This window comes from Rosa rugosa, chromosome 1, assembly GCF_958449725.1.
Source record: "Rosa rugosa chromosome 1, drRosRugo1.1, whole genome shotgun sequence".
NCBI classification, from domain to species: domain Eukaryota; kingdom Viridiplantae; phylum Streptophyta; class Magnoliopsida; order Rosales; family Rosaceae; genus Rosa; species Rosa rugosa.
In genome coordinates, this window is record NC_084820.1 from 37,608,689 (window position 1) to 37,635,919 (window position 27,231).

General features: G+C 36.9%; 4 protein-coding genes across 5 annotated transcripts; 2 read left to right on the forward strand and 2 right to left on the reverse strand.

Moving 5' to 3' along the window:
- Nucleotides 1-12,516: 12,516 nt before the first annotated feature.
- Nucleotides 12,517-12,912, reverse strand: LOC133727285 (probable disease resistance protein At1g52660). Its single transcript, XM_062154887.1, has one exon. The coding sequence runs from the start codon at nucleotides 12,910-12,912 to the stop codon at nucleotides 12,517-12,519; it is 396 nt and encodes a 131-aa protein (XP_062010871.1).
- Nucleotides 12,913-14,154: 1,242 nt separating this feature from the next.
- On the forward strand, nucleotides 14,155-18,797 carry LOC133724810 (ADP,ATP carrier protein 3, mitochondrial). Of its 2 annotated transcripts, none has more exons than XM_062151658.1 (4): nucleotides 14,155-14,251; nucleotides 16,657-17,149; nucleotides 17,396-17,767; nucleotides 18,232-18,797. In XM_062151658.1, exons 2-4 carry the CDS (start codon nucleotides 16,679-16,681, stop codon nucleotides 18,529-18,531), a joined length of 1,143 nt encoding a protein of 380 aa, XP_062007642.1. In that variant the 5' UTR covers nucleotides 14,155-14,251; nucleotides 16,657-16,678; the 3' UTR covers nucleotides 18,532-18,797. The 2 variants fall into 2 exon arrangements, with proteins under 2 accessions (XP_062007642.1, XP_062007641.1); XM_062151657.1 differs by lacking the exon at nucleotides 14,155-14,251 and adding an exon at nucleotides 15,599-15,730.
- Nucleotides 18,798-19,059: 262 nt separating this feature from the next.
- On the forward strand, nucleotides 19,060-20,977 carry LOC133727292 (pollen-specific leucine-rich repeat extensin-like protein 1). The gene is given in 1 exon segment (XM_062154890.1): nucleotides 19,060-20,977. A coding segment is annotated over 1 exon segment (1,245 nt). The 5' UTR covers nucleotides 19,060-19,732.
- A 1,081-nt stretch (nucleotides 20,978-22,058) lies between these two features.
- LOC133736539 (mitotic checkpoint serine/threonine-protein kinase BUB1) lies at nucleotides 22,059-26,721 on the reverse strand. The gene is made up of 14 exons (XM_062164078.1): nucleotides 26,511-26,721; nucleotides 26,285-26,432; nucleotides 26,022-26,179; nucleotides 25,821-25,905; nucleotides 25,455-25,562; nucleotides 25,279-25,366; nucleotides 24,469-24,572; nucleotides 24,311-24,382; nucleotides 24,140-24,229; nucleotides 23,900-24,057; nucleotides 23,144-23,231; nucleotides 22,940-23,074; nucleotides 22,740-22,861; nucleotides 22,059-22,499 (listed from the first exon to the last, which is right to left on the reverse strand). The coding sequence occupies exons 1-14, from the start codon at nucleotides 26,579-26,581 to the stop codon at nucleotides 22,310-22,312; spliced, it is 1,617 nt and encodes a 538-aa protein (XP_062020062.1). The 5' UTR covers nucleotides 26,582-26,721; the 3' UTR covers nucleotides 22,059-22,309.
- Nucleotides 26,722-27,231: the final 510 nt, after the last annotated feature.

Genomic DNA, 27,231 nt, shown 5'->3' on the forward strand with positions numbered 1-27,231 from the left:
GACACTTTTTACCCTTGTTGATTATTTGGTTCTCAACTATTTTAATATATGAAAGATATTGTTGTAAAAAATTCTACCATGTCAAGCTCTTTTCACACACACTCACACACACACACACACTCACAAACACATATCCTATGGTCTTCTATTGAATAAGAACAACTCATTTATTGATGAGTGAAAGTACACATAATGAAACACTCCAGCAAACTATCAAAAGCACCATTAACTAAGCAATAAAGCACAGCCAAAGACTACCTTACAAACCCCATGGGAAATGATAATGGCACAAAGATTGTGGGTAGCTTTGGCAACAAATATCAAATTTGATAACATCAAACTCCTCAATGATCAAAGCAGTCTCAGTTTCTGCAATTTCAATCTTTTCGATCTTTCAAACAACTCATTTCTTTCTTTACTTGAGCTTTGACTTTGGCTGCTTCGCCTACCTTAACCCTTTTCTTTACGATACTTAGATTGTCCTCGCTTATTCTTATTTGAAGGAGAAATGGTAACCATCCCGTTGGTATTGGGGAGTAGGGCTGGGCGTCTGGACCCGAGAACCCGAGAACCCGACCCGAACCGAGCAAAAAAGCCCGATTCGGTTCGGTTTTGTGTTGGAAAATGTCGGTTCGGTGCAAAGCCCGACCCGAATTACAGTTTATCGGGTCGGTGTCGGGTTTGATATTTTCCGGGACCGAAAGACCGACTCGAACCGATTTCTCCTCCATCTCAGCCTCTCGAGATTCTCCTCCCAAGCCAGCTCCTCCTCCTCCTTCTCCATACTCAAATGTACAGAATTTCAGAAGAACCCAGAACCTATATGAAACAAACTATTAAAATTTGAGCATAGGACATGGGAACACAGAGAAAGTTGTTGCTTTGAGTAATCTTACCTTGGGAACCAGTGAAGCCGAGAAACTCCTTCACCTGCAAAAACTCTTTTCTTGATGGCCTCCTGAGCTTGAAGCTCGGAGCAGAGTAGATCGAAGTCGCCGAAGAAGAAGAAGAAGATATGGTAAATAGAGAAGTTAGAACTGCATAATGGGGATTGGGGAGGAAGAAAAGAGAAAAAAAAAAAAAGAAGAAGAAGAAGAAAAAGAAGAAGAAGAAAAAGAAAAAGAAGAAGATAATCAAGATATGGTAAAGACTAAAGAGAGAATTGCATAATGGATTAATGGGGATTGGGGAGGAAGAAAAAAAGGGGGACAAAAAAAAAAACGAAGAAGAAGAAGAAGAATACGACTAGAAAAGAGAGAGAGAAGAAAGTGAAAGAGGGTTCTGCACTTCTAGGTTTTGTTTTGTTTCATTTCTCCCGCTTAGGATCAAATAAGGGTTATTATCACAAATGGTACCTGAACTTATCTTCTATTTTATCGATGGTACCTGAACTTCAATTTTGATCACAACCGGTACCCGAACTTTTCAATTTCATTTTAAATGGTACCTAAGGCCACCTTCGGTCACTATTCCGGCCGAAAAAGCCAAATCCAAAAAAAAAAAAAAAACAAGTTTAAGGCAAGTCTATTACCAAAAAATCATTACTATATATGATTGCAATCCTTGAAATCATCAAAAATCATCACTATGATCGCCTACCATGCCGTTTTTAGTCAGAATAGTGACTGGAGGTGGCTCTAGGTACCATTTAAAATGAAATCGAAAAGTTCGGGTACTGGTTGTGATCAAAATTGAAGTTCAGGTACCATCGATAAGATTGAGGTATAGTTCAGGTACCATTTGTGATAATAACCCATCAAATAAATATAAACTTTGGACAAATTATGTTGAGAGCGTCTTGTGCTCTAGTGGTTGGGAGCAAGGCTTTCGTGTAGGAGGTCGGGGGTTCAAACCCTGCCTCTCACCCAATTTTGTGTGTATTTTGCATAAAGCTGGGAAACTGGATTTGGGCCCGAAAAGCCCGAAGACCGAACCGGCCCGTTTGGGGTCGGTTTCTGTCGGTTTCCATTTTTGAAAAAGCCCGAACCAGCCCCCGAACAGATTGTTTCGGGCTCGGTCTCGGTCTCACCAAATTTTGGGCCCGGCCCGACCCGAGCCCAGGCCTATTGGGGAGAGTAATATCACTATCCATAGTGAAAGGAGACAGGGGCTCCACAATCTCTATAAAACGAACTTTATTCCCTGGTTAAAGCAGCTCCATACCCCCCACCTCACCCAATGATATGAATGAGGAGTATGCATAGTTTGGGTGAGCCAAGCATTCAAACGCTTAATTACCTTCAAATCCATCATTGAGAGGCCTAACAACGTGAACAAAGTAGGCTAACTTGCTGCACTAGCACCACTAGTCCTACAATCGTCGTCTCCTCTATTGATGTTGATGTACACACCAGCACATACTTTGGACTGTCACAAGGTTTCATACCACTACCAGACCCTGTAGGATCACCCAAGTGCCAGGTTCAGTGCCTGGACTGATACCCAGCCGAGTGGTGTCCACAATGAGCGGCACCTTGGGTGACTGAGAGCAACACTCAGCCCAGCAGAGCTCCCCAAAGTGTGCATCAGAACCGCTATTAGAATCTGTCAATAGAGGAACTGCATCCCACATCAAAGATATGGAAAAACCCTCTTCTTACTGAGAATAAATAAACAAAGTTCAACCACCTTCATAAGGGTAATAACTTCTAATCCTTTATTGTTACTCTGTCAAATTACATACATAGTCTTACTTAAGCATCAGAGAGGGATAGACCGACCAGCTCGGTCTGTACCTCTGACACTGTGTATTTCCTTTGACAGGGTCCCGGAGTTAAACTTCTTATCCGCCAGTGGGTACTGCATTCTGTCAGGCTACACCGGAGAAACCAACAGAAACAGTTAATGCCACAGCAACACTAGCTTCTAGGTCTCAATCCACCTATATATAAATAAATAAATAATACAAAACTGTAACTTAACTCTTTAATAAAAGAATTAACAATAATTATAAAACCTATGACGTTAACTAACCTCGTTTCCTAAAATTCCATATATACTGATAAACTCTTTGGAACAACAAGATGTCCCAACTTCTAAAACCCGGCGACTATTGGCTATTAAAGGCTATACCTATGGGTACCTTTGAGAAGGACGATGAACTGAGGGTTGGAACATGGTTTTAGTTTTCATATGTTTGATCAATTTTGTTTCTTCTTCTTGTTCAATCAATTCCTCTTTTTGGGTCAATTAATTTCATATGTATGGCTTTGATTCTTCTCTCTCTCTCTTTTTCTGGACAATGGGTTTCATATATACAACTTTGGATTTTTTCTTTTCTTTTCTGATCAATTGATTTCATATATATGACTGTGATTAATCTATATGGTTTGATTGGTTGGAATGGAACATGATTTTAGTTTTTAAATGTTTGATCAATTCTTGTTCTTCTTCTTCATTCAATTCTTATTCTTCTTCTTGTTTGATCAATTCTTCTTTTCTAGTCAATTGATTTGATATGTGTGGCTTTGATTTTTTTTTTCTTTTCTTTTCTGGACAATGGATTTCATATACGGCTTTGATATTCTTTTTTTTTTTTTTTTTTTCCTGGATTGGTATGGATGGAATTTGAGAAAGGGATCTTCTACTCATACCTCTAAAATTGGTATCTGGACGGCTGGACCTCCTGACTTTTTTGTAACTTTAAAAATCCAATTTTACCCTTAATTAAAAAAATTCAAAAAAAAAAAAAAAAAACTCTAGCCTCTTCCGCAGCCATTTTTATTTGTTAGAGTTTGTTCATCTGCAGGTGTGAATGTAGTCATCCTTATGATGGGTATAGATCCATGACAAACCACAAACCCGCTTGTTTTTCTTATAAATTTTGATTCCCTTCGCACTGGGGTGTGGGATATTGAAAAAGACTTTGAACTTTATCAGAAAGAATTGTTAGATTAATTTTCAAGAAGTATGCATTAGTGCTGTTTGACACATTGTTTTGCAAAAGAATAATTGTTCTAGATTTGCCAAATTAAAGAAATCGCATTTCTCAAGAATTTTTAGTTAAACCTACATAATTTTTGCAAGACATGTCATATATAGCTTCATTTGAACGGTAGAATATTACACTTCAATTGTATTTGGAATGGTGTTCTTGACAAAAGTGCAAATTAAATGTCAAATGACCTTGAACATTTATGAGGAAACCTGGTCAGGTTGGAGGAGAGAGCAAGGCTAGGTTTGAGGAGGAAGAAGACAACATATAAATAAAAGGGGCAAAAATGGAAGTTTATTGTGAAATTTAGAAGTAGAGGTCTATATATTAAATGAGGAGGTATGAATAGAATCACTCTAATAAACGACTTTATATTTTATTTTAAATTATTTCTTTTATTAAAGAGTTTCAAAAACAAAAAGTTAGAGTATTTTTTATTTAAAATATAGGTGGCAATCCATTATTGGTATGTTGAGACTTGAGAGAAGGGTGAACCTAAGAATTTACCATTCTGACCATTGTAGAATTACCAAAATGAACATATTCGAGATTTGACTAACCTAACTAAAGGCCTCGAAGAGAATCTGCTCCTCGAGGACCATTTGTATCCATAAATTGGCCCCTTGAATTTCCGACCATTAAAGTAAGCGTCATAATGACATGTACCTATAATTGTGAAAGTGAGACATGGTTGAACAATTGTATTAGTGGTGTATAGATATTACTATTTTAATCTTTAAAGAATTACCAAAAAGTACATGTTCGAGAATTGGACTTATCCTAACCAAGGGTATAAAGGACCATGAGGATACACATTTAAGGTGGTTATTGTGGAAAGCAATTGAAAATCGTGAAGCGATGCTCTCATGATTTTTTGACACTTTTTCATATAAATTACAAGTATACTCGTCAAACCCTAAGGTCATGTTTGGTTGACTGGAAAGGAAAGGAATCACTTTCCTTTTCTTTGGGAAAGTGTTTCCGGAGGGGGGGGGGGGTTGGGAACCAAATTCCTCCACTTTTTCCTTTGCTTTGGGAAAGTGTTTCCCTTCCTTGGCTGTCCCCAAACGCAGGAAAGGAAAGTATTTCCTTTCCCAACACCCACTTTCCGGGAAACAAACATGGCCTAAATGTACTATGTGCTACTATTTAAATGTTGTCTCACTATCTAACTCTTGTACCAGCCGTCCTGCTACAAATCTTATCTCGCCACCTTTCTAACTCTTATGCATCTCCATTCTCTTTTTCATTCCTAGATCTATCACTCTCATTTAAATGCAAGAACATTTTAATCTTAGACTAGAGAGCCGAACCTCCTACTAGATTCTAGCAATCAAAATAAAAGAAAAGATAAGCTTCCGATATTTTTGATTATATTTCTCATTCTTGCAATTCAAATTTATGTATGATTGTATAAATTTAGATTTTATTTTCTAATCTGACAAACATATATTTTTCTAAAACAATTTTTATTATATTCTTAATGCATGTAGTGCAATAGTTCAAATAACTTTTCTTATCTTCTTTACTATTTAAGATAGGTATTTGAGATCTTGTTTGGAGTCATTGATTTTTACTTGGTAATAATTAGGTCATTATTGTCCGATTTACAGTTTTGATATGAATTAGATTGAAAAATGGTGAATTACGAGATTAATGACATTTTAGCTTATGGAACAATCGGTTTCACAATTTTATGTCATATGATAGCACTTGTTTTGTTGTTTTAAATCAAAAAACGTAAAGAAAATGTTATAGCTAAGGGTGATTAATGGATATTCAGATTACAAAGACAATGTATTTGAGTTTGGATCCACTTATAACCTCTTTGCCTCTTTGGTCTATACCACTTGGGCTAAGCTAAGTCTTATGAATGGCTAAATTTTGAGAAAGAAAAAAAAGTTGGTGAGTGAGTATGATGACGATAGTGATGAATAGTTGGTCCCAAAATATATGTATAGTGATTTTCATGGAAAAAGTTTTAAGGGTGGAAAATCAAAGATATTGATGAATATTAGACTATCGATTGAAACACAATTTTTTTTTTTTTTTTTTATCAAATAATTTTATGAAAGTTTTTAGGTAGTTATACTAGAAAATGTATCGGAATTGAACTTTTTTTTTTCTACCCTAGAAATAAAATTTGATGTTTCATTCTCTTATATTAGAGGGTGTCAAACCCTTAACATACCCAATATTTCTTTTACATGTTATTTAAAAAAAAATAGTTTATGATGAAAAACTATAGTTGATCAATATTGTAACCAAATAAAAATATTTTTTCACACGCTAAGAAAAAAAAGGATTAAATTTTGTTTAGTCCTTGTACTTTGGCCCCAACATCGTTTCAATCCTTGATATTTCAATTTAATCCATAAAGTCCTTGGCCTCTTAATTTCACTCCAATAGGTTCACTTCGTTAACTGACTAACGTGGCACAAATTTAGATGTCAACTTAGCGCCATGTAAGCGCGGTGAATGATAAAATGTCAAGAATAGCATTGACTTCCCCCTTTAATTTTTTCTTCTTCTTTATTTTCTTCTTGGTGCAACCTCTTCTTCATCACACCAAATCTCCCTAAAACCCAAATCCCAGTTGTCCTTCCCCTCCAGCATCGCCACCCGATCGCTCTCTTTCCCTGAACCCAAATCGACGACCATCACTTGCATTTTCTCCGACACGCCAACACCAGCCACATATCGGTTAATTTCAGCCGTCGGGTTGAGTAGTTGTAAAGATTCCATCTCTTCTATCATAGCACCAATCCAACCTGCCCGTTCTTCACTTTCTATGGCATCTTGATAAGTAGTTGGATCTCCTTGACTTTTACTCAAAGCATGACTCACATCTTCTTCCAGTTCTAACCCAAACCTTTGTATCTTGTGTTGGATTTCTCTTAGGTTTGTCAAGTGCTATACATCTTTTAAATGACTCAGGTGCTTGTGTGATAGGGGAATTTCGACCCCTCTGTGTGGATTGCTCCACCTGAGCCCTAACTGGTGACTGTTGTTGCTGCTCTCTTTCTTCAATAGCTCCTTGATCATTCCCTACTTGCTCAATTTGCTCCACCTGAACTTGGGAATCTTCATCTGATGGTTTAGTTAATGAAATCTTGATTGCTTCTTCTTCAACAACAGCCATCTTCTCCTTCTTGCTATTAACCTCCTCATTTAATGGCATGGTCTTCTCATCAAAGATTACATCCCTGCTGATCACCCTTTTATGTTTGACTATATCCGACAACTTATAACCTATTACTCCTTTCTCAAAGCAGATGAACAAGCATTCAAGTGACTCAGGTTTCAATTTGGTTCTTTCATCGTTGGGAATGTGTGCATAAGCACTGCAACCAAACACTCTCAAGTTAGAATAATCAACTCGCTTTCCTAACCATACCTCCTCTGCACACTTAAAGTTAATAGCCCTAGAAGGTGATCGATTAATCAAATAACATGCATGATTAACTGCTTCTACCCAAAAATCTTCAGGCAACCCCGCATGAAGTCTCATGCTTCTTTCTCTCTTCATGAGAGTTATGTTCATCCTTTCAGCAACACCATTTTGTTGAGGAGTCTTCTTAACAATAAAGTGTCTTGTGATGCCCGCATCCTTGCACAGCTGTAAGAACTGATTATCTCTATACCTCCATTGTCGCTTCTCAAACACTTGATTTTTCTGCCTGTTTGGTTTTCAACTTCAGCTTTCCACTCCTTGAACTTAGTGAAAACCTGGTCTTTAGTTTTCATAAAGTATACCCAAACCTTCCTCGAAAAATCATCTATGAAAGAGACAAAATATCTGGCTCCACCCTTTGATTTCATTGGTGTACGCCCCCAAACATCTGTGTGAATATAGTCCAACACTCCTTTGGATTTGTTTTCACAACTGCCCACATTGAACGTCACCTTGGTCTGCTTTCCAAGTGTGCAATACTTGCAAAATTCATGCTTGCAGCTCATTACACCTTCCAATTGATCCCTTTTGTGTAATTCTTGCAACCCTCTCTGACTCATGTGCCCTAGCCATCAATGCCAACGCTCAGTCTTGTCTTCCTCAGTACAAACTGCAACTCCACCTACCGTAGAACCCGTAAGTTTATACATGTTATCTGGTTGCATTATGTTAGCCAAATAGCTACCCTCAAGTATAAGGGGTACAAGTAATAGTATAGGGATTTAAGAAAGGTTGTCGAACCCACGAGGATTGGATTCATTTCACTAGCTAGGGTGTGAACCTAAGGAGAGCTAGAATATATGCAAATGTACAATCACAAACCTAAATTCATAAGGAAATCTAGACTCATGGTGAGTATGTGCAAGATGGAGTAGTGATTTGATTTTGGTTTTTGAAGATAGTTTTGAATTGAAAACAACTAGATGCTCAAATGTAAACTAAATTACTCTAAACTAAACTAGTGATCAAATGGATGAAAGTTAGGATTTAGATTGTCTACCACTAACCTCCTTTGCAAGTATTGATGCATTTCAATATGAATGATGCTAAATTAATTAACCAATTTCTCTCCTTGCATCCCTCTCGGGTATGACAAGGGAATGCTCCTTTTGTGATATCAAGCAACCCCTCTCAGGTGTAGTACTTAACTACTTAAGTCATGCATTTCAATCCGGTTAGGTATCTAGTGCATTACCCTAAGTGCATAAAGTTTTGAGATGAAGAAATCATGCAAACTAAGCAAGCTTATCTCTAAGTTATTGTAATTCACAACCCCTATATGCACACCTAGTGTGCTTTCATGCTTTAACATTCAAAGGTTACCAATCTCTAAACATTATATCATGACATAGCAAACACACATACTCAAAGTGGTAAAGTCGAAGCATATGCATTCAACTCTTGAACTAGCATGTAGGCATGTTAAAGAAAATTGCATAACATCATATTATAGCATCAATCCATACAAGATTGGCTAGGACTTTCAACCCTAGCCCCAACAAAGTAACTACTCACTCAAATTCATACAAATTAACACCAAATCTAAAATACATCAAGGAAAATTAAGGAGTTTAAGGAAAGAGTGAACTAATTGAAGCTTGACAAATTGATGAGTAGCTCCTCCATGGTTTTCCTCCTTCACTGCCCTTAGATCCTCCTTGATGGTGGAATGAATGGATTATGAACTTGTTGATGTTGATGATGAATGGAATGGTGATGAAGATATGATGCTTCTTTGGCTAATTTTAAGTGGTAGTGATGGAGTTTATGGTGGTGGAAGATGGTAGTTGTGGTAGTGGTGATGGAGGAGATGGAGTAGTAAGGAGAGTATGAATATTATGGGTTTGGATGTTAGGAGGTGGATATGGAGGTTTTATGAAGGAGATGAAGAGAGAAAGAAGATGTAATGGGGTGGAATGGGTGATGCCTTAAGAGTGTGATGAAGGGATGCTTATATAGAGAAGAGAGAGGAGTAAAATGATTAATGGAAGCAAAAGGGAGCAGCTCAAGCATTGTAAGAAGCATGGAGGTGGAGTGTGACAGTGGTAATAGATCTTCAAAACTAGGGAAAGGGGTATGGAAGAGATGGAGTAAGAAGAGGGAAGTAATGATGAGCTTTTAAAGAGAGTAAAGTAGAGAAATATGGCTAAGGGAGAAGAGAGGAGCAGCTAGCTCTCTTTATTATGCATAAGAAGCATGAAAATGAAAAGTGTTGGAGTGGTTTTGGGTCACCAAAGTCAATTTGGCAACCAAAGGAGAGAAAGTGCATAGGAATGTCTATTATCCAAAGGATAATATGATGCACTAATCTTGCCATAATCTTGTAGAATTCTTCTACGGCTCTCCTTGATAATTTCAGCATCATAGACCTTCCAAAAATACACAAGAAATCCGTCCATAGAAGGTTCTAGGCCAAACTGCCATGTTTTGACTTTGTTTTCTGCTTCTGAAGCTTCCTTCAATTGAATCTCCGCCGAGACTTCGGAATTGGCCTTTGACTTCTTCATACCAAATGTTCCTTGATACGTGTAGATCATCCTAGTAAAATTTCAGAGCTTAGTTCACTGTGGTTTTACCGAAAATTTTGCCGGAACCCGTACGGGTCCGGTTTTGCCATTTTTCGGCTTTTAGTAAAAAACTTGGACCAATCTTTTGAAGGCCTTACACTCCGAAATAGCTCTTGTACTCTTCATAATAAATTGTCCTTAGGATGTCTAGAATGGATCTGAAAAGTTTCAACTTATTTGGAGTTCTTTTGATCAGGCTTCCGCCCCTCCTTTCTTGTCTAGCTCGCTTTCTCCTAGCCGAAAAATGAAAATGTGCTAAAGTTGACTTTTTAGAGCATTTCCATACTTCTCCATCATTTTCTAGCATGATAAGGAACACATAATAAATATATATAAATAAACACAAAGGTTAAGCAAAAGTATAAGATTAGGGGAATAATGGAATTGGATTAGTCAACATTAAATTGGACTTTAGAACAAGTAATTTCCATGTTTTAGGGCACAAATATGTATATGAATTATGATCCAACACATTACACTCCTCATGTAGACCATTTGTCCCTTTCCTACCTTGAGCTGTCCGTTTTCAGATTTATACCAAAATCCAGCCATATCCAAAGTGTTCAATGAAATCAGATTTCTGCTCAATTTTGGGACATGTCTGACGTTTCCCAATGTTCGGACAATTTAATCATGCATTTTGATCTTTACTATTCCAATTCCCATAATTCTACAAGGTGAATCATCTCTCATCAACACTACTTCCCGATGTTCCTCTCTTCATATGTCTCGTACCAATCTCTGTGTGCACACATATGAAATGTGCAGGCTGTATCCAAGGTCCAATATTTAAGCGCGCCGGAGCTGGTTGTTACTGCGAAAAGTTCTCCATCGTCACTATAATTTCCAGCAACGACATTGGCTAACTTAGAACTTTCTCCTAACATCTGTGCCTTTTTCTCCTTCCATTGTTTGCAATTCCTTTTCCAGTGGTCGAGTGAACCACATTCGAAGCAACCATTCTTCTTTTCTTTTCCTTTTCCCTTGAATTTTGACCTGCCTCTTTCTTCAAATCCACCACCTCTATTCCTGAACCTTCCTCTCTCCTTGCCTCTGACATGAAGTCCCCGTGCTTGAGAACTTTCTTCTTCTTTGTCCATTTTGACATATGATTCTAGGTTCTCACACACTTTAGAAAGTGTGATAGTATCTTTGAATATCATGGTGGTTTTGAAGTGCTTGAATGAAGGTGGAAGCGAATGTAGTAACATGACAGCCTTGTCTTCGTCATCCATCTTTGCTCCAACCTTCTCCAAGTTTGATATGCAATTCTAAAAATTGCATATGTGATCATTAAGATCATCCCCTTCCTCCATCTTGAGGCCAAAGAGTTGTTCCTTTAAGAACAGCTTGCTGCTAATAGTTTTACCCCTGTAGATGCTTTCAAGCTTCTCCCATGCTTCCTTTGCAGTCATATTCTCACCGAAGCAGGACATTATCAGCAAGATGCCACTCGATGAAGCTCTTTGCTTTCTTATTCTTCTTTGTATATTCTGCTTCAGTCATTGTTACAAGCTTATCTCCAATTGCCTCATCAACCTCTTGCTGAACCAGAACGTTCTTCATCTTCCTCTGCCAAAGCGTGAAGTTGTCCTTGCCATTAAAGGGCTTAATGGACGGTTTCACATCTCCTGCGTCGACAATGACTTTGCTGTTCACCATCGCAAAACACCTTAAGTCTAATCTCTTATACCACTTATTGTGTAAGGCCCCTTAGGATCGTTGTGTTTTACTACTTAAGCAAAATCAGAATAATAGATGAACTGAAAACATAAACAAACACAGCAGTTTTATAGTGGTTCAGCCAAAACTTTAGCCTACGTCCACTTCGTGATCTCTCTTGAGAGATTCACTAGCACTATGAAGAATTTAGGTGTTTACAAGTACTTATTGCAAGTCCCTCAAACCCCTCAGACTAGTTCTTATCTCTCTATCACCTTGACTCTAAGTTTTCTGCACTCTTTGTCTTAGTTTTTCAGAAAACCCCCTACAACTCCTATTTAAAGGACATAGAAGTTGCTGATACAACATCGGATTAGGATTCCTAATCCTAATAGACTAAGTCTTTCTAAGCCTATAATACAAATCCTAATAGAACTTGAAAGACTAACTTTCCTAGAACTTATAGAAAAGCTGCACTCAAACTTCTTTCCTTTCTAGACTTGGATTTGAATTCTACATCCTAACTTTTCCAGATTGTATTAACGAGCCAAAAGCACAACAATATGTGACTCTAAAGAACGAGTCATTATCCCTTCAAAAAACAAAAAAACAAAAAACGAGTCGTTATTGATATTGTGAGCTTGGTTGGTTTTGTTGCATAGTTTAAATGAAAAATTTTATGAGTGTTCTTTTTTTTTTTTTGAAAGGATGAGTGTTCTTTTTTAGCTTGTTAGGTTTTCGCGTTTCGGATTCGAATTCGAATTTCTTTATTCGAAATTCGGGGCGTGACAAATCTGTTGTAGGGTTAATTTGGACATTCATTTTGAGTGTATTAACACCTCATCTTCCATACCTAAACAATCTGACCCAGATTTCTTCAAGACATGAATTGCATGATTTCACTCTTGGGGCGTCTTCTTGCAAGCTATGGCCTGACCAACTATAATAAATGCAAGTGGCAAACTACCACACTTTCTTGCCACAAATTCAGCAAGTTTTGGGATATCTGGATGAATAAATTGTGTTTCTTTTCCAACTTTCTCTTGAAACAAGTCCAAAGCTTTGTATCGGTCCAAGATCTCCACTCTAATCTTCTTTTGAGCTCCCATACGATTGTAAACATCCTCCGAGTGAGTTGTGAACACTATCTTGGAGTTTTTCCCTTGGTTAGAAATTGGAACGCCTACTTTGATCAAGTCAACCCGATCCCATATATCATCCGATAATAACACAAATTTCTTTCTGCTTAGGACACAGAATATTTCTTGACTGTGTTTTATCCTTCCACTAGTCATCGATGACTCCAACCTTTTTTGCAATTTTATCTTGAATAATCTTAAGTTTGATTTCCTTGGAGACTACTATCCGTATCACAACATCGATACTATTAGGGACGTGTTGGAATTTGTTATTGATCTTGGTAAGGAGGGTGGGCTTGCAAGTTAAAATAACTAAAAAGGTGAAACATAACAATAGACTTAACAATTTTGCTCAAGCAATACTTATTATTTTAAATGCTTTATCAAATAGTAAATTGTCGTTTGGATAAAGGGAAAAAAATTGGAGATAGAAATATAATTATACAAAATTCCTAGCTAAATATAGCTAACTATTTTACCAAAAATTATATTTAACTTTGCTTTAGCTACTCTGTTGGAGACTTGGAGATGTTCTTAATTAGCTTCTTTTTTAAAGTTCTAATTTGGTCCGGAACATCTTCGGCTATATTATTTAAATATAAATATTTTGGATATTACATTTTGTTTGCAATTTTATTATTGAACTTTGAGTTAATATAAAAAAATTGAATGCATACTACAATTAGAGAATCCAACTTTTAAAGTTCGCCTCAAAGAAAATTTCAGGTTCGCCCCTGGTTGACCGTTAGATTATGCTATACTGATGTGGCGTCTTTGGGTTGAAAGTCTTATAAATCCTAGCGCAACAAATTTAAGCAATCCAAGTTTCTCGTGTGAAACTACGAAATTGTCATTGGATGGTCAAACAAATTAACAATTACAAAGTTTTATACCTGTGATGTTTTATATTAAATAATTAAATTGACTAATCATAACTTTTAGAAAAGAAAAAAAAAACAAAAGTGGGAGTAAAGTGATTTGTTTTAAAAACATTTAATGCCATTGATTTTGAAATTCTAAATTATATGGTTTCTCACCCCATTTAATTACAATTTATTTAAGAAAAATTTTAATTAGATGATTTCTAACTTTATTCTTGTTTTAAATGAGGATGCATGTATAGAAATTTATTGTGTTTATAATTATAGAATCATCCTGATTATTTTTTTTTTTTTTTCTAATATATAGATGTCTAATTTGGTCATTTAATCTACCTATAAAATCTGATTTGAAATATAAAATAATAAGAATGTGTATTAAGTAGTTTGGAGTGTGTATTTAAAATTTCTCGCAAAAAAAAAAAAAAAAAAAAGCGGGCAAAAAAGTGATCTCAAAAGGCAGGAGGAGGGTAGTATCGTCATTAAAGAAGAACCCTAAAATGCCCCTGTGGGCTGCGGTTTAGTTTATACAAATCCTTTCCTTCATTTCCTGGTGACTGGGAAAGATCTCCATCATCTTCTTTCACTGTTCATCTCTCCCTCGGCGACCTTCTCAGGTTTGACTCTTCTCTTGTGCGATCTCACTTTAACTCTCCATATTTTCTGCTTTTTATGGGTGCTAACAATTCAGTGAGGATTAATTTTCTTGAATTCTGTTACTGATGTTCTTGTTGCTAACACCTCTGTTTCTTTTGCTTTGCTGTCTGAAATGCTTCAAGTTTGTATCTTTTCACATGTACCCCATTGAGATTCTGTAACCCATGTTCTTGTTCTGTTTTCTTCTGCATGTTCATTCAGAGATGCCAAAGCTTGAATTTTTGACTTGAAAAACAGATCATTTTTTTCCCTACTAAGTAGTGATTTTGTGAAGCCCATTTCTTGTTCTGTTATGAGATTTTGAAATAAATGAATGTAATTGATGAGTCAGACGTAATATTTTTATTTACATTCTTTGTTGGCAAAAAAAGAGAAGTTTTAAATACACACCCCTAATTACTTAATACACACTCCTTACTCAATACACCTACCATTTAATTTCTCATTATAATATTTTACTAAATACACAACCCAAATTACCTAAAATATCTTTAACCTAACAAACCATGAAATACACTATTATTTAACAACATTAAGCCTACTATTTAATTTGATTAGTATAACTGACTATATTAATTACTTGTGTTAGTTATTGGGAAATCCATAAGGATTCATTCTTGTTCCCTTCAAATAGATCCTTAGAAATAGGTTTTGTATTATTTGAGCTCTCATCCACCAAACACCATATTGATCAAGTATAAAATTTTGAGTTGAACATTCAACCAAAACTGTATCAGTAGTTTCTCCACAATGGCGAAACTACGAAATTGTCATTGGATGGTCAAACAAATTAACAATTACAACGTTTTATACCTGTGATGTTTTATATTAAATAATAAAATTGACTAATCATAACTTTTAGAAAAGAAAAAAAAAACCAAAAGTGGGAGTAAAGTTATTTGTTTTAAAAACATTTAATGCCATTGATTTTGAAATTCTAAATTATATGGTTTCTCACCCCATTTAATTACAATTTATTTAAGGAAAATTTAAATTAGATGATTTCTAACTTTATTCTTGTTTTAAATGAGGATGCATGTATAGAAATTTATTGTATTTATAATTATAGAATCATATAAGGAAGATATGATTATTATTATTATTTTCTAATATATAGATGTCTAATTTGGTCATTTAATCTACCTATAAAATCTGATTTGAAATATAAAATAATAAGAATGTGTATTAAGTAGTTTGGGGTGTGTATTTAAAATTTCTCGCAAAAAAAAAAAAAAAAAAAGCGGGCAAAAAAGTGATCTCAAAAGGCAGGAGGAGGGTAGTATCGTCATTAAAGAAGAACCCTAAAATGCCCCTGTGGGCTGCGGTTCGGTTTATACAAATCCTTTCCTTCATTTCCTGGTGACTGGGAAAGATCTCCATTCTTCACTCTCTCCATCATCTTCTTTCACTGTTCATCTCTCCCTCGGCGACCTTCTCAGGTTTGACTCTTCTCTTGTGCGATCTCACTTTAACTCTCCATATTTTCTGCTTTTTATGGGTGCTAACAATTCAGTGAGGATTAATTTTCTTGAATTCTGTTACTGATGTTCTTGTTGCTAACACCTCTGTTTCTTTTGCTTTGCTGTCTGAAATGCTTCAAGTTTGTATCTTTTCACATGTACCCCATTGAGATTCTGTAACCCATGTTCTTGTTCTGTTTTCTTCTGCATGTTCATTCAGAGATGCCAAAGCTTGAATTTTTTACTTGAAAAACAGATCATTTTTTTCCCTACTAAGTATTGAGTTTGTGAAGCCCATTTCTTGTTCTGTTATGATTGAGATTCGATGATATTGCTATCTAGGACAACTATGCATTACAAAGATTCTAGTCATGCAATCATTTTTGTGAGAAGGAGATTTGCATACAAGAGTTACTCTTTCTGACAAGCTTTCCATGTCTTTGTCATTTCCACTGGTCGGTTCTGTTATCAATAAGAGCAAATACAGTTGAAAACACAAAGTAGATTAAGCAGTACTTCTCTGTTGTTTTGGAGAAACAGAAACTGTAGGTTATAGCAACCTAACTTCGTTGCTTTTTTTTAATAAAAATGATTAAATGTAATAAATAAAAGCCTTTTGTTGTTTGCAATTGCATAGATGCCATGCTGATCTGTTAGTGGGTGGATTGAGTATAAAGAAGAGGCAGTCCCATTGGTTAATGAGAATTTGTTGAACTTGTGGTAGACACATTGGAGACGTGGGAAACTAGTTAATAACTTCTAGACATTTATAAGAATGGATATCTTATGGATCATTGCATGTTACTGTTACTGTTTCTGAAGCCATGTGGACTGAATTGTATTGTCTTGTAACCTGTCCCTTTTTGGTGCATGCCAATATTTGAAATCATGTTATTGTTTTGCAGCTCAGTGGCTTCAGTTATAATCATGGCTGATGGGTCGTCCCATCCATCTATATTTCAGAAAATACATGGGCAGTCCTGCCTCATTTCTAAGCTTTCTCCCAACTTGAAGAGCAGAAACTATGGTTTAACTGGTGCTTATGCAAATGGAGGCTTGCAAGGCCCCCTGCTGCCAGCATGCCAAAGCACTGCCCTTGCACAGCTCTCACCGGTGTCTCCCATTTTGGCACAGGCTCCGGCAGAGAAAGGGGCAGCTGGTTTTGCTATTGATTTCCTTATGGGAGGTGCATCTGCTGCTGTTTCTAAAACAGCTGCTGCTCCAATTGAGCGTGTTAAACTACTAATCCAAAATCAGGATGAGATGATCAAGGCCGGTCGGCTTTCTCAACCATACAAGGGAATAACTGACTGCTTTGCCCGAACAATTAAGGATGAGGGTCTCATTTCTCTGTGGAGAGGAAATACTGCTAATGTTATCAGATACTTTCCTACCCAGGTCATTTTTCTTTCACTTGGTTTCATTTTTTCGTCATTTTTTTTTCTTTTTGTATGTGTGTGTTTTGTAACATATTCCATAATTGGAGTAAATGTTCCGTATCTGGTTTTTAACCAATAATGTGAGAGAGCACTTCCTATATCCAAATAGATATTGTTGTCTTCTACTATAAGCTTTTCTAATGTGGAACTGTGCAACTTGTCCCCCCTAGTTGTCATTTTAAACTTGTGAAGATTTGCATATCAGGCCTTGAACTTTGCTTTCAAGGATTACTTCAAGAGGCTTTTCAACTTCAAGAAGGACAGAGATGGCTACTGGAAGTGGTTTGCTGGGAACCTGGCATCAGGTGGTGCTGCTGGTGCTTCATCTCTTCTGTTTGTTTATTCCTTGGACTTTGCTAGAACACGTTTGGCAAATGATGGTAAGGCTGCCAAAAAGGGTGGGGAGAGACAGTTTAATGGTTTGATTGATGTTTACAAGAAAACCCTAAAGTCTGATGGTATTGCTGGGCTGTATCGCGGATTTAATATCTCATGTGTTGGAATTATTGTGTATCGTGGGCTCTATTTTGGAATGTATGATTCTCTGAAACCTGTGGTTCTGGTGGGTAAGCTGGAGGTATGTTAAAAATTTCTAACTTGTAGTCTTCTATCAAATTTCTGTGTGGTTATTCCTTGAGAAAGTCGTAAAATTGTAAGTTTAGTGTTGGTGTCAAAGGCAGTTGAATTATTTTCATCCATGAAGTTATTTTCTTCTTGTTTCTTTTCTTCCCCCACTACTTGTCTGCCATCTTGTTACAAATCGGGCTGTGACGGTCCACGTGGACTGTACAATTAATCTGGATACTTTGTTGGACCTTGGCTTACCATGATAACATCTCTTTTATCCAAGCCCTTGTCATTATCTATTTTTAATAACGTGTTGAAGTTTCTATTTGACCTATTTTTATGAGAAAATGATATGAATTTGTGACCTTGGAAGTGTTGTAAAACGATGTATTTGAATGCCATTAATTTTGGACTTGATTACACTTCCAAAGCATGTTGATGGTAATTTCTGTTTTTTCTCTTGGTATTTTACAGGATAATTTCTTTGCTAGTTTTTTGCTGGGATGGGGAATTACAATTGGAGCTGGATTGGCTTCATACCCAATTGACACAGTGCGCAGAAGAATGATGATGACCTCAGGAGAAGCAGTAAAATATAAAAGCTCTTTGGATGCCTTTAAGCAAATCATAAAAAATGAGGGTGCTAAATCTCTATTCAAAGGTGCTGGAGCAAACATATTACGTGCTGTTGCAGGTGCTGGTGTGCTTGCTGGCTATGACAAGCTGCAAGTCATTGTTTTTGGCAAGAAGTATGGATCTGGTGGTGGTGGTTAATTGATGTTATGTTGATGAAAAGTCGAAAACCTAGTGTTTGTTTATGTCTACTTGTCTAGTGTCTTGGTGGAATAATTTTAGATGACATATAGTACTTTTATGTTTACACGTTTAGGGAACTGTTACTAGAAAAATCATAGGTACAAGAACGAAATTTGAATGTGGGTGTTATCACTTGTGAGCTTTAAGTTGGTGTGTATGGAGTTGCCTATTTTTCGATTATCTGTGCTACAAGAATGTAATGCAGTTCTTTACTTCTTCTCTTACAGGCCAGGTAGAATTTATATCCAAACTAATGTGTGATGGTCATTGGTGCATTTGATTTGACTGAGATTTCTAAGTTGTATTGCAATAGTTCATATTGAGCGGCAATATTACAAGTCAGAGTCAGCAGCTGTAAAGAGCTAGATAAATTAACCATGTCTTAGAAAAAAAGAAAAAGAAAAAAAAGGAGTTAAATAATTGATCCATGAATCAATTGGGTTATAGGAAGAGCTGGTCTCTCAAACATTAATGGCACCATGGCACTAAACTGCTGGACACTTCCTCTTCCCCCTGGCCTTCATGCAAGATTATTATTAATAAATCACAAACAAAAACAAGAGGTACATGAAGCAAAATTCAAAACCAAAAGGATTAATGGTTTTCTGAAAGCAATCGCCTCAAACTTTCCTTGAGTTTGAAGAAAACTGAAGGTGGCCTACTGTCTGGATCTGGTCTTGTCTGGGGGTTGAAGATGTCTTTCCTTGAGTTCGAAGAAAACTGAAGGTGGCCTACCGTCTGCGTTTGAAGATGTCTTTCTCCAGCTCCACTTGAAACAACTTTGAAAACTACATATATGGAATGGAACGAGGTAGGTCTTTAATCCTTATCAAAGCAAATAATCGTTATTTAGGCTATTATTATTAATAAGCGTAATTTAGGCCATCGTATTTCTCTTCTTTCTTCCAAATGTGAAAGTACAAGATTCATATTAAAGCCAGAATTGTAATGGTGAACTGTCGCTAGCCAGCCGGAACATATTTTCTTCCAGCGGTATCATCTGGTCTGATTAAAATGATTGAAAGTGAGACTAGTAACCAGTGCGCATGTTATGTATCTTTCACTTGGATACATAAATATATATATAAACAACTAACTGCTCTCTTACCATGATCAAACCAATTAACTGACTGAGGAAAGGAGAGGAGAGGATTGAGAAATGGCTTTGTTTTCATTCACTTCCATTGCTAAATGTGCCAATGCCATCTCATTTATTCTCTTTGTTGTGTATGTCTCCAGTTTGTTCAACCATCTCAATCTGGCTTCTGTTGCTGCAAAACACAGCAGCCGCAATGGTGTATATGCTTCTCATCATCATCATGGCCATCACCGTGGCCGCCACCATAGTAACCATTCTGATTCTGCTGCAGCATCAGATGATCATTCCAATGCAAGATTGGACCGAGCTTTTCTTGCCCTCCAAGCATGGAAACGAGTGATTTACTCCGACCCATACAACTTTACCACCAATTGGAAAGGTCCTTCAGTTTGCACTTACAAGGGTGTGTACTGTGCACCTGCTCCTGATGAGCCCAAAACCCAAGTTGTTGCTGGCATTGACCTTAATAAAGCTGACATAGCCGGATTCCTCCCAGACGAATTAGGCCTCTTGTCGGACCTTGCACTTATCCATCTGAACAGCAACCGCTTTTGCGGCATCCTCCCTCAGAGTTTGGCCAACCTCACACTCCTTTATGAGCTTGATCTCAGTAACAACAGATTTGTGGGTCCTTTTCCTACTGTAGTCCTCTCTCTTCCTAGTCTAAAATATCTTGATATTCGCTACAATGAGTTTGAAGGGCCAATACCTCCACAACTCTTCAGCAACATAGTACAACTAGATGCAATATTTGTAAATAACAACCGCTTTACCAGTATAAATATTCCAGCTTCTAATTTATTATCATCAGCCAGTGTGGTGGTGTTTGCTAACAATAAATTGGGCGGATGCCTTTCTCCGAGCATAGCTAACTTTGCAGACACATTGGAGGAGCTTTTGCTAATCAACACAAGCTTGTCGGGGTGTCTTCCACAACAAGTTGGGTTTCTGTACAAATTGAGGGTGTTGGATGTGAGCAATAACAACCTGGTTGGTCCTATACCTTACAGCCTTTCAGGGCTAGCTCATTTGGAGCAACTAAATTTGGCCCACAATATGATGACTGGGATTGTGCCAGCTGGAGTTTGTAGTTTGCCAAATTTGGCAAATTTTACAATCTCTTATAATTATTTCTGCGAGGAAGACGGGATTTGTCAGAATTTGACAACATCCAAAGGAGGCAAGACTGCATTTGATGATCGCCGTAACTGCATGCCTGAGAGGCCATACCAGAGGACCCAGAAGGAATGTACTGCTGCTCTTGAGCACCCTGTTTACTGCTTTTAACATCCTTGTGTTGTATAAGTGGTGCACTGCCAGCAGCAAGTAGCAAGGCCTCCGTCCATCTTCGCCTCCCAGCTGTACTTTATATAAGAATAAAAACAATAGTCCTATATTTAAGATTTTAATAGTTCTAGAGCACTGCAAGAATAAGGAATAAGTAATTGGTGTATAGTTGATATTTTATCTTGTAAATACTTGATCTTGATCCTACATTTGCACTTAATGAGTTCAGTGATTCAAGAATAATATCATAGGACGTCTTAGCTAGAGAATCTTATATGTGTAAGATAAGCACAGCAAGAAACTAGATAGAACTGAGAAAACAAAACCTCTTCTTCTTAAAGGTACCATCAGATGCAAAGCTGTCTTGCTCCTAATACAAACTATTATCCACTCCCTTTTAGCATCAGACTCAAGCATGATGGAAAACAAATAGTGCAAACCTTCAACACAAACTGCGGTTCTTGTATAATGTCCAAGATTCCAAAATATTAATAACAAAGTAATGCTGCCAAGAGGAAGGGCCATTGCCACCATAACTTCCCCCCTCTATCGTTGCTCCGAATGTACTTTATATATTCCACAGGAACCCAGGCAATGGTAGACTATGCTAACAGTAATTACAATGTACGCAGAGATGCACCAATATTAATGATTAGTGGAGAATAATGCATTAATTCATACTCCTGTAGTGTAATATCCTTGGATCAAACTGAAACAGAAAGGACAGATGAAGTATTCTGAAATCATACAATTGAACCAAATCAACCAACAAGAAGTCATGCTGACATAAATTATACTAGTCTTTCTCCACACATGCACTGCATGTGCAAGTATTTTTTTTTTCCTGAAAATAAAAAAGAAAACAGTTATTGTAGAGAATAGATAATAGGAGAGAAAAGTGGGTTGTGAGTTATATTTTTATTTATTTTTTTAATAAAAATATATTTTGTAAATGTCATAACTGTCCTTATGATTTAATTAATTCTCAAAGTTTATTAATTTTTTAGGGTCATTTCTGTCAAAATTTTGGATTTTGACTAACAAACCCTCTTCTCTTAATAATAGTATAGATATACTATGTGCCTGAACAGCACATGTAAAACAAGTGATTTTACATACTACATCCTCTTTTCATTTCGGTGAGAGAAGCATACAATGTTACTTGAGATAAGGTTTGGCACTTGCTGTTTTATAAATGCTCTAGAGATGAGCTTAACAACAAGTCTTTACATCAGAAAGCTAGAAGCAGGGGATTAGACCTTTTGCCATACATTAATTTTTACATATGCCTGCACAGAAAATGCAATAAAATATTGCAACTACAGATAATCAGGAGAGATGAAAGGCACACTAAGCAGAACACATTGATTTCCTTTGCTTTGCCAGTAAGTCGCTTAGTTTCTTTATAAGGTGAGGGTCCGAGCACATGTATTCCTGGAAGGACTTCCTCAGATTTTGCAACAATTTCTTGTCATTGCAGCCAGGATTACTGTTAAGCAGTTTCACAAAGAAATTCTTCCAGAGCTCAACATTCCAGTATCTGAAGTCATTTGAATCACCAGATTAGAAGTCAAATCATCAAAGTACCAAGTGAAGAGTGAAGAGCGAAGGTAAAAGTAAGAGATGGAAGAGGAAGCGAAAAAATATGCCTCTGCGTGTTTTTACTGTCCAGGATATGACCCTAATTATCTAACTGGAGTATGTATGTTGACACTCCCCCTCCCAGAAAAGAGCTCAAGATGATAGACAAATGTCAAATATGCATAACTGAGAAAAGTACCTTTTAAAAGATGCCTTGGGTAGATAAACGTAACCACCATCAGGTGATGGTTTCTTGTCAATCTCCATGTAAGAATTATGCAGCATCATATGGACAACAACACAGAGTCCATATGTGTCTACCTGGTAACAAGGGACAGAGCCAAGTAAGATATAAAAATGTTAACTGAACGTACAAGGCAAAACAAAATGCGAACTAGCCTGAAATGTCCAAGGCTTATTCTCTTGCATCTCCACACAACGAAATCCAGAAGTTCGGCAATCTCCCTTAAACTCCATATTGTCAGGAAAGAGACGCAGATCTATCCCTCTTCCCCAGTCCACAAGGCAAAGACCCTGCAAAAATATTAAGATTAATCATAAATTAACTAAACCAAGTACTAGATTTTTGGAACCACAAATGACCTGATCAAGCCAAGGGCCACTTCTGTCCCGAAATCCATCTTTTGTAAGCTCATTTCTGTCATGAAATCCATTTTTTGTGGGGAAGTCCCTGCAAAAGTTCAAGCAATTGATGTCAACGCAAGATGGTAAAATTCATAGGATGGACTCTAGAATAACATTAGACTTCTTGTATTGTGGGAAATTCATTCACAGTTTTAGTCAGCACACCCTATCAGATATGGAAAAACTCCAGAATGTAACTGAAATTTATGGCAGAAGACAAGTCAGCAGATTCTTTTATATTTCTTCATAGTAAGCTGAGTAAATAATCTCAGCTGAGCACATCCTTGCCCACCCACCCCTTTGATTCCAACCATGCTGTTTTCCATTTCTCATTCAAATATAAGGTGTCAGTTCTCTTATTATAGAAGATAGTTCTACTCTACACTTGATGACATCCTACTGTATAAGCTAAGAAAGTATCAGCCATCTAATTGTAGGATAATTATAATAGAAAATAAGCTAAAAATATGTTTCATAACTGGAGAATTCAGTTGCATCTGGGGAAGACAAAGGAATGAGGATACAATATTACTAGTAAGTAGTAATAGGATGGGAGGAAGAAGGAAACATAAGGTAAGGATATTTCAGATTGCAAAATATAAGATGGAAAGGTCCAGTTTTCAGTGCCTTTAGGTTCCAATATGCTGTTTTCTAAGAGAACCTATACAAGTCAATTTAACACGTTCAAGATACATTGTGGAGAATGTTTGTTACCGAGAATAGCGAATAAGCAGATTATCAGGCTTGAAATCTCCATGAATGATGCCAACGTCATGCAGAGTTTCTAACATGTAGAGCATTTCTATGGTGTAATAAATGCATAACACTTCTTCCATGGATTTTCCGGTGACTGCAAATGAGTTTATTACATCCTGCACAAGATTTTTATGTTATAAGCATGAACGCATGATGGTTCCAGACAGTATATATTAATATTTGGTATGATTAAGCTACCTGAAGTGTCCCATTAGCAATATAGTTGCAGACAAGTATACTACAGTCAGAATAGAGATGCATTCTTTGAGCAAAACCAAAGCTTGACCTCTGATACAATGACATATCAAAAGTTAAACAAACAGAATGAGGAACTGCTAACAAAAAGTTGGAGCATCAGTAAATGCTTACTTCCTTGTCTGAGATTCGTTGATCAAGTTCACGGTACATATAGAATTCCCACGGGAAAGCAGGCTTTTGTATCTGCCACAGATATAAAAAAAGACTGAAACTATCAAGTAAGACAATGCTAAGCTGCATTGGGAGAGCACTACTGAGGTAAAACATACCTTTAATGCAACAACATCATCAGGGTTACAGTTGACATATGCTTTATATACTTGAGCAAAACCACCTTGACCTGCATAACCCGTAATCTGGTATTTTGTACGACCTGTGAGTATCAAGATAAGGGGAATCAATAAAAATAAACTGACATTCCAGCAACATCATGCTGCACCCATAATGTCAAAATAATAATATAAATTAAAAGTAAAAAAAAAATATTAGGAGGGCAGAAACATTATCAATTTATTTAGTGGAACTGTATATGTTGAAATATAAGAAAGATTCTGGCTCCCTGGACCCTAGCTAATGTGATAAAGATAGTGCAGTATTGAAGTCGGTACTAGGTCCAATTCTCGGGTCAAAGGGAGATTGGTGCACTGGAATGAAAGTTTAAGTTGTGTTTGCAGCAAGTATTAGAAAAAATAATAATAAAAGTATCAAGGTTTGACACTTGTTCTTGTGGGTTGAGAAAAAAAAAGCTCTATATTTAAATGAATGGATGTGAATTTGAATAAGACACTTGCGTTGAGTACTTAAACTCTACCCTATTAAGTAATCAAGTTCACAAGTCAATTTTATTAACACAGAAGAGAATATAAAAATAAAAATTACTATTTATAAAATTTGCACTAAGAGTTTCAATGCTTCATATCCAGCACAGAATCAGATGCATGCAAATATTTTGACTCCTAACATACCCTGCACCACTGCTTAACAAACAACTGCACTTACCTTAAAAGTGAAAATGTGCCTATACATCACAGACTGGAAACTTGCCAAAGACTAAAAGTATACAATATGATGTAATTTACCTATCTCAATAATCTTGTTCCTCGATGAGTTCTTCAAAGAAGACAATGCCACTTTTCCTGAGTAAGCTTTAGTAGTGGAGTGATATCCCTAAGACAAGAGAAAAGGCAAATCTGAGAAGCTAACTCTTACTCAGACTACACTCTGTGAAATTATATTACAGTGATGAATATCTCACATCATATTTCGTAAGTTGAGGAGTAATTTTCTTTAATAGGGCTTTGATTGTGGAACTGGACCATGGATTGATGTGGCTGTCAAACTGAATGGATTCACCGTCGTCAACCTGCACCACAGAAACGCAAAATGGCCAATTTTCTTCATATTTGTGAGTGGCAAGTATATAACTCTTCAACCAAATTTTGAAAGATAGAGGGAAAAAAAGAAAGGCTTTGTAATTTCACAAGTCACCGAAATACACATAGAACAAGGTTTAAGGGGATATAAAATGTCTATAAAGCAAGAGAAGAGAAGTGAGAAGAAGAAATGAACAATCTGATGATCAAGAATAACGAGTATAAATGAAACAAAAGAAGTTCACTACCTTGTGAGTTGAAGAAGCTAATTCAGACATCCTCTCAAGAAATAAGCCGTGTGCTTTCTTCACCCACTCAGCAGGCTTAGCATTCCTAGCGCGCGCACCACATTAACATCATAAGCATTGTGTAGTGAACATCTAAAATGCTCTATCCCCATTTGGAGACACACACACGCAAAATCAATTTAGTAAGACAAAGAGAGGGACCTTGAAATACCCATCTGATAAACCATGTGCGCATCGTATAACTTGCCTTTGGACTCTAGAAAGGATGCATACCAAACATAAAGCAAAGACTGTCCAATACATATCTTTCTATCCAACATTTCCATAAACAAGCCTTCGAAATCCTCAATAAACCCCATCTACAAAACCCACAAACACAATCCAATTAATTGACTCCTGAAAGCAAGCATGATGAAACTTTACAATGAGATGCTAGCAAAACCCATGAAAAATGGAGGAAATACATAGAGGAACCAAATCTTGAGGAATCTGGCGTCGTCTCGGTACTGAACGTTGTCCTTGAAAGCTGCGATGCAATCGGATAGAAGCTTAGTGAGATCCGACCCGGAATGGTTTCCGGAGTTGAAGTCATCGAGCGCTTGCTTTATCAACCTGGAGGAGCAGTAACTGATTTTTCAGAATTTAAAAACCCAAACAATCCAACAAATATGAGAGAGAGGGAGGGAGTACCGGAGGGAGGGCAAGAGAGGGTCGTGAAGAGGAATGGCGGTGGCCGGCGAGTGTTGGAAGACGGCAGCCATGATGGGAGGCCTCTTCGAATGAGAAACTGAGAATGGATAGACGACCAGAATTGTTTGTATCACTACAAGAAACAAGCGGGGAAATGGTTTTTGAATTTTGAAACCATTTTTATTTTTAACCTTCTCTTCTGGGTCTCTTCCTCCCAGCAGGTCCAACCCAATTAAGCTCCAAGTTTTTCGTTTAGGAAATTACAGTTTACTTTATTCACACCAAAAAACAAAAATAAATAACCGTTTAGAGCGAAATTCATTTTATCTCGTTAAACTTCACACAAAATGTTTGTATCTCTAAATTTCTAATTTTATTATATGTGTCTCTGTACTCTTCAATTTAATCAATCATAATCAACTCTTATCTAATCCATAAATTTCTTCATAGATGGTTGACGTGAGGAGTCAATTTAACCTAATATTTATCAGATAGAGATTAGAGAACAAGCCGGCTACTTTTATGAATAATACCGCGACTTTTACTCCTTCTCTCTCTCTCGCTCTGCTAGGGTTAGGGTTTTGAGTATTCCAAGTTGTGCGGCGCCCTAGGTTCATGACTGCCAGACTGGCGACCAAGTTGTCGCTCAAGGAAGGAGAAGAACCGGTTGACTTGGGGAATCTCAGGGTTCTGGGGAAGGAGTTTTTGGCTCGAAATTTCT

Bases quoted from the DNA above. Each gene is read 5' to 3' on its own strand.
- LOC133727285 (XM_062154887.1), bottom strand. From the start codon at position 12,912: ATGACTAGTGGAAGGATAAAACACAGTCAAGAAATATTCTGTGTCCTA.
- LOC133724810 (XM_062151658.1), top strand. From the start codon at position 16,679: ATGGCTGATGGGTCGTCCCATCCATCTATATTTCAGAAAATACATGGG. The intron at 17,150-17,395 runs GTCATTTTTCTT...TTTGCATATCAG, and splicing joins TCAGATACTTTCCTACCCAG to GCCTTGAACTTTGCTTTCAA. The intron at 17,768-18,231 runs GTATGTTAAAAA...GGTATTTTACAG, and splicing joins TTCTGGTGGGTAAGCTGGAG to GATAATTTCTTTGCTAGTTT.
- LOC133736539 (XM_062164078.1), bottom strand. From the start codon at position 26,581: ATGGCTGCCGTCTTCCAACACTCGCCGGCCACCGCCATTCCTCTTCAC. The intron at 26,180-26,284 runs GTATTTCCTCCA...TGGGTTTTGTAG, and splicing joins TCAAGATTTGGTTCCTCTAT to ATGGGGTTTATTGAGGATTT. The intron at 25,563-25,820 runs GTAGTGAACTTC...TCTGTGGTGCAG, and splicing joins TAGCTTCTTCAACTCACAAG to GTTGACGACGGTGAATCCAT.